Consider the following 11,194-nt stretch of genomic DNA (forward strand, 5'->3'; position numbering starts at 1 on the left):
CGGATTATTCCATCCTACCCCTGCAGGCAGTGCCTGCAGAGGTACATCTACGGCACAAATTTTTTTTTAATTTTTTTTTCTCATGAAGTGGAATCCCAACCATTCATATGGGGTGTGGGCACTGCCCCCATACCCAGGATCGAACGAACCTGAGTCCTTGACTCTCATACCTCTTAATTGAAACAACCCTTTATGTATACATTTATGTGCGAGTGTAAGTTTTTTCCGTAACATTATTAGAAAGGTCTAAATTCAAACTCATGCAAATTTTTTTCCCAAAAATTCACATAGATAGTTTTTAACTTTGTATGCTTGCTTTGATTCGAAGGTCTGCTACTTAATATCCGGTCAATATAAGCTTTGGACATTTAGTTCTGAACCAATTACATGACCAAACATCGTTTGCCCGTAACTCCCAACTCCATTTCACGTATGTCCTATAATTTTTGTATCGATTCGAATGATAATATAGTAATTATAACTTCATTATAGACTGCATATTTTTTGGTTTTGTATAGAAGAAAATCACGACAAAATATATTGTTATGGTACTGTAATTGTCTCTGTTGAGATGGTAATCAGATCATGTCGCTTGGACTGTTTTACATTTTAAAGTATTTGAGTTGTACCATTACTATATCTTTTGGTAAAGTTGAAAACGCTTGATCTTACAATTTGTATCAGAGCTAAAGTCACGTGTTCGATTCTTATTGATTGTAATGAGTGTAATTATTAAGAGAAATTGTTGGACGCAATAATTGTCTTTTCTGAGAAAGTGATCGAACCCTGATTTGAGCTGTTATACAATTTAAAAGATTTAAAATATTGCATCGTTACCACCAACTATATATTTTGGTAAAATGAAAAATATTTGATTCTACATTTATAATTCGTCTATTTTTTCCCCCGATAATACATTTCTTTATTAATCTATATTATACCTAATAATATAGTATATACGCATCAATTTTTCATAACATATAGGGTATCTAAGATTTCAAAAATATTATTTACACATTGGATTATAATATAAAGTAGTGATAGAATTTTTTTTGAGCAGTGAAAGGTTTTGTTACAACAAGTTTTGAACTCAAGATCTCTTGTTAAAAATTTGTAATTTTCGTGTCAAATGAGTTATAAGTCATCGACAATAATAATATATTTTAAAGTGATGATCAAGACAATACACGACTGCTACACAAATTAAAGGATTTATGGGCTGAAAATGATCGATCCAAATATACCACAGCTACGAAGACATGAAGCTGATTGTTTGTTCACGATTATAAGTAACAATAATCTCAAAATCCACTGCACAATATTCCATCCAGCGTTTACAAGTTGACCAAAAGAAAACAAAACACACCACCCCATTGAAGAAGCACAAATATAAGTATTACGCCCCCACACGTTTGTACTGTGAACATGCAATAATATCCCGCATTCCACTAGCAAATACAGCAGGGAAAAAGGAAGAAAGAAAGAAGAGCAGCACAGAGATATTGATTATTTTTTCTTCAACTCATCATCAATATTTTCTTTGAAAATAAAGCTAAGAAAAAGATCCAAATAATGGAAGGAGAAAGAGGGCTGTCTCCCATTTATGATCAGCTACAAGTTCCCTTTTCTGCGCCTCATCAAGAAATGGGGTTTGTACAGTTCGAAGATCATAATCAGGTCGTGAGCTTTTTAACGCCTCCGTCGTCCTCGCTGCAGTCTCCCATAAACGGCGGCAGAGGCGGCAAAATTGCCGCTGAAACCGATAATGGTTCCTTAAGGTTCAATCATACCAACCAACTTGCCAACAGACCCTCATGGAATAACGATCAGGTAGTTGGATTCTTGTACTCATTTAGCTTTGGAAATCTTGGCTACACTTTTAGGTTTTAAGTTGCTGTCATTACTTTTAGATTATTCGTTGCTTCAAGTCCAAGATCTTTCTCTGAATTAAAAGAAAAATGTTTCTTTCTGAAATTTTACTAGATGGAGAAAATCTATATTACAGGTAGGAGTTCTGGATCCCAAGTCCGTAAACTATCAAAATTGCAGTGCAAACGACAATGAAGGTGGCAATTCATGGTATCTTATTATTTTCTTGAATCCCTTGTCTTTTTCCTTGTTTTTTTCACGAAATTGGTTCAACTTACTTCACCAAGAAAAGACTTACATCTTCAAGTTCAACTCAGACATGGCTTCTTACTATTTAAGTGCAAGATCTGGGACTTTCTCTTATCATGATCAAATTCCATTTATCGTGCGTTCATATTCTTTTTAGTGGGGGATCAAGAGGGATCTGAATCACGTACGTACGTACACATTCATGTGAATGACTTACAGTGAAACCCTACGGAGTTTTTTCATCAAGATCAGGCCGATATATACAATATTTGGGGGTGTTTGTAATTTTCAGATTCTCTTAACATATCAAATATAATATTTCAAACATTGAAGCTAGCTAGGTTTGTCTTTTACATTTTTACTGTAGGTAATAATACAAGACGAGTGTCATTATATAACATTAATTAATGTTCCGAAATAAAGAATTTTGGTCGGAAAAAAGCTATCAGGCGTAAATAAATAAATATGTTTAAAAAACATCGGGTTCGGATCGAACAAATACAGAATCGTGGTGATTTTTAAGGGGTCAATTCGCTAATGTTTGGTTAGTGAAAGATCTTTAAATATCGTAGAAATCCCGCGAAAGAATACTTTTTTGTCTCAATAATGCCTGCCAATGTTAATGTGATGAATGAATGAATGTATTCAGTGAAATCTGAGAAGGACAAGTGCTACTTCCACTATATATATGCATCTATGTACACTTTGTGTTTGATTTTTATAATATTAGATATTGAATCTTGATCTAGATTTTTACAAGTCTATGACAAATTATTCGATAAAATCGTGGGAGTCGCATAATATATGTTTTGCAGGTGGAGGAATTGTTCATCGGATAAAAACAAAGTCAAGGTGAGGAGAAAACTAAGGGAACCAAGATTTTGTTTTCAGACAAGGAGTGACATAGATGTTCTCGATGATGGTTACAAATGGAGGAAATATGGACAGAAAGTTGTTAAGAACAGCCTTCATCCGAGGTATATACGTGCACACTTAACATTAATTGCACCAAAACTCAAGAATCTTTTAATTAGTATTTTTTTTTTAATTTTTCTACTTAGAATCTAAAGAACTTGTCATACTGAATTATGAATTTTTAATATATACACACACACACACACACACATACATATACATTACATTATATTTACATATGCAATAATGCAATTAAGACTATAGTTTTGTGTCTAGATTTCTCGCATACTTTGTCACACTTCTAGGCTATACGTAATGTGTATGAGAAATATATCGGAAAATATTATAATTGGGTTTTATTGATGAAGATTATAATAAATATTTTTGACTTGATCTTGATGAATTTTATCTTTGAAATAGTTATTTATTTGTTTTAGAAGAGTTATCGAGAATTAAATGAAGTTAATATAGAAGTGATTTTTTTTATGGAAAAAAGAAAGTTTTAAAATTGAAATGAACAACCACATTCAAATAAAAAAAAAATACTTCTAAAATTGAAATGTACAATTACAAATTCATATTACCTAATTTCTTATTAGCCATTCTTCTAATTTTTGTTTTACTATTTTTTTGAGCTACCCTTTTTTGGGTGAAAATAGATATGAAAATATGATGAATAATTATTGCTATAATGTGTGAAGAGTGGAGGAGAATGTTGACAGTACAGTACTGTTGCAGTCATATTTTCTTTCTTCCTTCAATTTCGATTTTTTTTTTGAATTCTTTCAGACATAGGAGAAAGGGAAGTTGTAATTTAAATATTATACAATATATATCTTCTTTACGATGTCTGAACCTAACGGCTGACTGATGTAAGGCATAGCATCACATCATCATCCGAACATTATACCAACCATCACTGGAATTTTTTTTAAGCCATCCAACGGATTTATTATAACTGATTTCGATTTCTAGATTTCGTCGTAAACCTGAGAATTTGATGTCATACAGGCCTATGAGTTATAACTCATCGGTTCGTAGATTTTAGTGTTACATTAATCTTATAAATGGAGAACAAAATATGGAAGCAAATATCTCAATTGAAAGTTTTAGTTGATATTAACTTCTGTCCACCATTTGAGGGCGTAAATTTGAGCTTCTCAAGAAATGATACGGGCAAGATTTATTTAAATTTATTTTGGAAAACTATTTTTTTTCATTAAAATAATAATCCGGTCGACCTTATTTTTTAAATTTGTTTTTTTTTTGTTTATGGAGGAGACTTTATCATAGCCAAAACTATCCCTTTACCACTTCCACTGTACTACCTAATTAACTTAGTGTTGAATTATATTTTGTGCTGTACATTTATCGTAAAATTATAGTTTTCTTTTGATAAAAGCAAGTGCAGCCTATGCTCCTACTTGCTAGCCACACGTTGTTTGTCCTATTATTCAGAACTTTACGTTGTGTATTTGTATTTCAGACTCATTTGCCTTTGTTGAAAATAAAGCTTGAGTAAAATGCAGGATTTAAACTTTCCTTCTGTTATTATATGAATATTATTCGTAGATGCGGTTTCATCAAATTTTATTACGCAGAAGTTATTACCGATGTACTCACAGCAACTGCCGAGTCAAGAAGAGGGTCGAGCGGCTATCGGAAGACTGCCGGATGGTAATAACGACCTACGAAGGCCGACACAACCACTCGCCTTGTGACGATTCAAATTCCCCGGAACTAGAATGTTTCACCTCATTTTAAATAACGAACTCCATCTCTTATCATGAATACAACACATAGCATGTACATTAGACATGTTCTAAATTTCATTATGATTCATATATGTGTGTGTGACTTTAGTTGTTTGTGTGAAATAGCTTATGTTGTTTGCTCCTTTCTTCTTGTTTTGTTCGCTTTAACCAATTAATTTTCAGTTTTTAGAAATATGAGCTCATGCACTAGTGAAGTCTGGATGCGCCTCACAGAGCCAACATTCCTTTTTTCAGTCAGAATGTCATCATGAGTTCCTCAGTTTTTGTGCTTGGATTTTTCTACTTGAGAATTTTGATGAGCGTTATCTAGTGCATAATAGTAACTCCAACTGATTTGGTAAGAAAGCATGCATGCCCCGTCGCTTTTCCTCGTATGCATAAATAAAAGACGATGAAAGAGTTTGATAAACGCGGCCCGTTGATAGATAAAAGCAACATATATATACATACACAGACGATGCTTACAGTTGACATTCATGTTCAGGTGGATGAGTTGTTCAGATGAATTGAATTAGACAGGAGTACATCAAAATTTTTTTATGTAACCACAATTAAACTTCCAGATTTTGAAGATACTTGGACTCGGGAACAAGTACATTTAAGGATGTAAATATGATGCTAACATAATTAACTACACAAGAAGAGCCAACAAATGGCTCTTGAGCGTTTAAGTACAACGCCTCCATTGCCCTCTTCCTCAGTTGCGAACATTCAAAGAACACCTATGATATGAAGATTAACGAGTCTTGAAATCCACAAAGATTACGAGAGAGACTGCATATCAGCAGCCATATACCAATTGGCATAAAACACAACTTCCGTTTTCCAGCCGTTTTCTGAAATCTGCCGGTTCTTAGTATCCATGGCTGTTTCAGTCCTGAATATGATCCATCTTCTCCAGATGACGATATTAACTTGATCTGTTCTTAAAAAGACAGACTGAGAAAAGAAACAAACTCAAGGTACAAGGAAATATCTATTGAAGAATGAGTCAAAGTTTATTTAGTTTAAGTGTCATGCTAGTGGCTCAAGTTTGTTGCTTAGTCAATTTGGTTAAGATTTAGTTGATCTCATAGTTGGATAATGGGATTAGTGGCTTAGTGGTTAATATTTGTTTTTATTTGCTTTACTCAAATGGTCTTTAATTGAAGAGATTGATGTTCACGTAAACTCCGGTCTGTCTTATTCCTCTTCTTTATTACATTTGCGTTTTGCCTCATATTCTTCTTCCCCAACAATTGTGGTATCAGAGCACAGGTTTGAGAGAGAGTAGAGTGAAAACACGTGAGTTGAAGGATATACTTTGAGAAAGACTTTCATGGCCAACAGTAATTCTGCAATGGGTGCTGCACAACCACTCATTCCAATTTTTAAAGGAGAAAGCTATGAATTCTGGAGTATCCGTACGACGGTATGAAGGTTCTGCTCAAATCTCAAGATCTTTGGGTCTTGGTAGAACATGGGTTTACCGATTCTGACGAAGAAAGCAGGTTGAAGGAGAATAGGAAGAGAGATTCAAAGGCATTGGTAATTATGCAGCAGGCTGTTCATGACTGCATCTTCTCAAGAATCGCATCTACGACCACGTCAAATCAAGCATGGTGAATTCTGCTGAAGGAATTTCATGGTGATTCAAAAATCATCGTGGTGCGGCTGTAGTCACTTCGACGAGACTTTGAAACCTTGATAATGAACAAGGGAGAATCAATTGCTATTTTTTTGTCAAGAGCAATGGCAATAATCAGTCAAATGCGGTCTTACGGGGAGAAAATTATTGACAAGACCATCGTTGAAAAGGTATTGAGAAGTTTAACTCCAAAATTTGATCATATTATCGCTGCAATAGAAGAATCTAATGATTTGTCAATTTTTTCATTTGATGAACTAACGGGGTCTTTGCAAGCCCATGAGTCAAGAATTAACAAGTCACTCGAAAAAAATGAAGAAAAGGCGTTTCAAGGGAAGGAGGCATTCTCAAAACTTGGAGAAATTGAAATCTCAACAACTAGAGGTCGTGGAAGAGGAGGATTCCATGGTCATGGTCGCAGTCGAGGTTTTGGTAGAGGACAAGGCAGAGGTAGATTTGGCTGGCAATCAAAGTACACCAGTGAGCAAAGAAATAACAAGAATTGTGTTCAATGCAATCAATGCAAATGATATGGGCATGTAAAAGCTTATTGTCCAAACAAAGACCATCAAATGAATTATGTGGCAAAGAATGAAGAGGAAAGTAAGCTTTTTATGATTCATTCTAATACCGACAATAATTCAAGTGGTGTGTGATTTGTAGATAGCGGTTGTTCAAACCATATGACGGGCACAAAATCCATGTTTAAAGAACTTGATGAGACACAAAATGTGAAGGTGCAGCTTGGGAATGGTAAAGATGTGCAAGTTGAAAGGAAATGTACAGTAGGCATTAAAACCACCAATGGTAAAATAAAGCTACTGCGCAATGTTCAATTTGTACCTGATTTGGGATATAATTTGCTTAGTGTGGGACAATTATTGTCACGTGGATATTCTATTTCCTTTGATAATGGTGCATGTGTTACTAAGGAAAAGAATTCAGGAAATACGTTGATCACCATCAACATGACGCAAAACAAAATGTTCACACTGGAAGTTTCACGCATTGAGAGTTTTGTTCTTGTTGATGATGGAAAAGTTGACTCAATTCTATGGTATTTGCGATCTGGGCATCTCAACCTCAAATGTCCGAGATTATTAAGTGATAAAGGTATGGTTTTCGGACTGTCTAAGATTGGTTCTATCAGTGTATGTGAAGGATGCATATATGGAAAACAAACTAGAAAGTCTTTTCCTGTTGGAAAGGCTTGGAGAGCTTCAAAGTGTCTTAAATTAATTCATGCTGATTTATGTGGGCCTATGTAGACTAAATATTTTGGTGGGAGTCGTTATTTCTTGTTTTTTACTGATGATTATAGTCCCATGAGTTGGGTTTATTTTTTAGAAAACAAGTCTGAAGCATATGAGAAATTCAAGAACTCCAAAGTTAAAGTTGAAAAACAAAGTGAATCTTACATCAAAGTCCTTCGCACAGATATGGGTGGAGAATTTGTGTCCAAAGAGTTTAATATTTTCTGTGAAGAAAATGGCATTCACAGAGAATTGACAGCTCCTTACACTCCAGAGCAAAACGGCATCGCTGAACAAAAGAATCGGACTGTTGTAGAGATGGCAAGAAGTTTATTCAAGCAAAAAAACTTTCAAATGATTTCTGGGCTGAAGCTGTGGCAACATCAGTATATTTATTGAATATATCTCCAACAAAGGCTGTCATGAATCGAACTCCATTCGAAACTTGGCGTGGCACAAAGCCGTCTGTAAGTCATTTAAGAGTCTTCGGTTGTACAGGTTAAGCTTTGGTGAATTCTCAATTTCGTCAAAAACTTGATGAAAAATCTGAAAATTACAGTTTTATTGGTTATTTTACTGAATCTAAAGCATATAGATTATATAACTCTCTCAATGGAAAGTTTTTGGTGAGAAGAGATGTAGCTTTTGATGAAAATGCAAGTTGGGATTACAATGAAAAAGTGCAGGAACATATTCCTTGGGTCAATGGAATATCTTCAAATGAACTTCAAGAGCCAACTTCAACAAATTCTTCAGCTAGTTCTTCTGTGGCTTCTCCAATTTCATCATCCTCAACATAATCAAATTCTTCTCGCACAACACAAAGTCGAAGCTCTTCGGATGAGATACCAGCCGAGAAGGATTAGATCTTTGATTGATATATATGAATCGTGTCACTTTTCTCTTACTGTTTCAGATCCTATTTTCTATGAAGAAGCAGCTGAAACTGAAGAATGACAGAGCGGGTCTTGCATTACATTACTGGAACAATGGAATATGGGATTTGGTACTTGAAAGTTTCCAATTTCAGATTATGTGGCTTCACGGATAGCGATTGGGAAAGTTCCTTGGATGATAGGAGAAGTGTTTTCAACAAGCATTTTTACTCTTGGGTCTGGAGTAATCACTTGGAGCTCAAAGAAGCAAGCCACGGTAGCATTATCTTCCTCAGAGGCTGAATATATCGCAGTCACTGCAGCAACATGTCAAATCATTTGGTTGAGAAGAATGTTAGCTGAACTTCAACAAGAACAAAAAGGACCAACTGAGATTTTCTGTTACAACAAAGCAGCAATTTTTTTATGACAAAAAAACCAGAATTTCATTCCCGAACAAAGCATATTTGAAGAGTGGGTCAAAGTTTATTTAGTTTACGTGTCATGCTAGTGGCTCAAGTTTATTGCTTAGCCAATTTGGTTTAGATTTAGTGGATCTCATAGTTAGATAATGGGATTAGTGGCTTAGTTGTTAATACTTGTTTTTATTTGTTTTACTCTGTTTCTAAATGGTCTTTAATTGTGGAGATTGATATTCACGTAAACTCCAATCCGTCTTTTTCCTCTTCTTTAATACATTTGCTTTCTGCCTCATATTCTTCTTCCCCAACCATATCAGGTCCTCTAGTTATTGATGTCTATCTGTAGCAAAATCTTGTGTGAGACATCGACCCATCTGGGAACCAAATATTGTTTTTCGGCCAGCAAAAAAGATTTTGCACACATTAACGAATGCATCAGCAAAATAAAGGTGAAAAGGATAAATTGCACCAAACAAGTGTTGAAATGAAAAAACTTCACAAGATGGATGATGAAGATGGTCACAAAAGTGAATCGAAAGTAACAACGAGAACCCATTCTTTCTCGTTGCATGGCATGAAAACACTTGATGCTCCTGCATTTCCATGTCAAATGAAAACCAAGATCTCTTAGATTTTAATCTTGACCTCATGCTCAAATTCTTAACATTTAAAGAATAGCCCGCAATTTCAAGAAATAGCAGTTTAGAAGGCGTGAACGAATATCAAACGGTATATATGTAAAATTAATGTGTACGTTTTCCCATTGCCCCACAAAAACCATTTTGCCCCCGTTGTACCTATCCCTTGGGTCCGAGTATCAGTACTATATTGGTATTGTGTTTGATAAATGGCCCAGATAGATTTTATTTATGTACAATGGAAGACTTATCTCCCTCTCACTTCTTAATCATTCTGGTTCATGTGAAACTCATATAAAAAGTGGGGATAGGATTGCTCTATTAGTATAAACTTCGAAGATACATAAAACCATCCAAACAAATAGAATATAACTTATCCACAATCAAACACTTTTCTTCACTCAGAATTTTGATGTTCCAATGGCGATTTTCCAATCTAAATTACCACAATCTTTTTCCACTCCAAGCATTAAACTTAAGTTCAATAATTCTCAAGACATGTTTCCCCGAGACAAACCAACCAAATTGTAGCAAATTCTTGATAATTGTTACCAGTAATGGACACCTACTAGCCAGCCACATTCTTATCAGAAAATTTTTCAGCCCCATTTCTTCAAGATGGTGGAGAAAGAGAAACCAATCAAAATTAACGAAATCTGCGTTGGAAGCAAGATTTAAAATGAATCTCGTAGCATATCTCATCCAAATTTGTAACAGAACATGACGGCAAAGAAAAATTCACGTCACGACCCACAAATGCTTCGGTTCAAAAAGAATGCCCCACAAGTTCAAGGGATAACGATTTCAATGCTCGCAATCTATTACCCATCATTTCGTAAATAAAGACTAAATGAAGAAAATACACCTGAAAAATGGTTTTACCAGATAATCATCATCAACCCAGATATACTAAATCCTCGGCACCGGCTACAGTTATCCCACCAGACTTTACGCTTTCAAAAAATGGCCGTACCATTTTTCGATAATGAATCGGCCTCGACAACTCTTCTTGCGCATCAATTTGGACGCTCAAGACCCCAACTTCTTTGAGGCGGATGGCCATCTTTTCCCCGATTCTGGCAGCAACTTTGGAGCTCCAGAGGAACTGGGAGCGCGGGAATCGGTCGAGCTTCGCTTTGTAGTCAGCAATGAATTCTTGTTCCGCGGATGAAGCCATGGCTATAATGGAGTCGGTGCTCGGAGATATGACTTGGGCAGTGATTTTTCTGCAGGAGAGGGCCAAGCGCAGGATATGAATGCTGCTCTCGGTCGTCAACGGAGCCGCCATCCCGTGAAATTTTGCCGATGAGGGCCTCGATTGTGTGGGAAATTTCTGTGAATTTTTTTTGCTTGGGTCCCATTTCAAACATTTTTTTAATGTGTATGTTAAATCCTTTAGAAAAGATGTTTCTAATTATAAATATAAGTTTAGAATGAGTAAGTCTCTCGTGCGATGTTCTCATAAATCTTTATTCATAAGATGTGTCAATCTTATCAATATTCACAATAAAAAGTAATACTCTGAGCATTAAAAGTAATATTTCTTCATGGATGACCCAAATAAGATATCT

The 11,194-nt window shown here is 35.3% G+C and overlaps 2 protein-coding genes across 7 annotated transcripts; one reads left to right on the top strand and one right to left on the bottom strand.

The window, feature by feature from the left end:
- The first annotated feature begins 1,330 nt into the window (after positions 1-1,330).
- On the top strand, positions 1,331-4,943 carry LOC140812082 (probable WRKY transcription factor 12). Its single transcript, XM_073170278.1, has 4 exons — positions 1,331-1,830; positions 2,006-2,079; positions 2,934-3,095; positions 4,635-4,943. The coding sequence occupies exons 1-4, from the start codon at positions 1,573-1,575 to the stop codon at positions 4,795-4,797; spliced, it is 657 nt and encodes a 218-aa protein (XP_073026379.1). The 5' UTR covers positions 1,331-1,572; the 3' UTR covers positions 4,798-4,943.
- Positions 4,944-5,277: 334 nt separating this feature from the next.
- LOC140813028 (uncharacterized) lies at positions 5,278-10,994 on the bottom strand. 6 transcript variants are annotated; one of them, XM_073171437.1, is made up of 2 exons: positions 10,506-10,994; positions 5,278-5,747 (listed from the first exon to the last, which is right to left on the bottom strand). In XM_073171437.1, exon 1 carries the CDS (start codon positions 10,909-10,911, stop codon positions 10,519-10,521), a length of 393 nt encoding a protein of 130 aa, XP_073027538.1. In that variant the 5' UTR covers positions 10,912-10,994; the 3' UTR covers positions 5,278-5,747; positions 10,506-10,518. The 6 variants fall into 6 exon arrangements, with proteins under 6 accessions (XP_073027538.1, XP_073027534.1, XP_073027537.1 ...); XM_073171433.1 differs by having other exon boundaries at positions 5,280-5,728; XM_073171436.1 differs by lacking the exon at positions 5,278-5,747 and adding an exon at positions 8,865-8,880.
- Between the last annotated feature and the right edge of the window lie 200 nt (positions 10,995-11,194).

This window comes from Primulina eburnea, chromosome 14 (assembly GCF_022965805.1).
Source record: "Primulina eburnea isolate SZY01 chromosome 14, ASM2296580v1, whole genome shotgun sequence".
Classification (NCBI taxonomy): domain Eukaryota; kingdom Viridiplantae; phylum Streptophyta; class Magnoliopsida; order Lamiales; family Gesneriaceae; genus Primulina; species Primulina eburnea.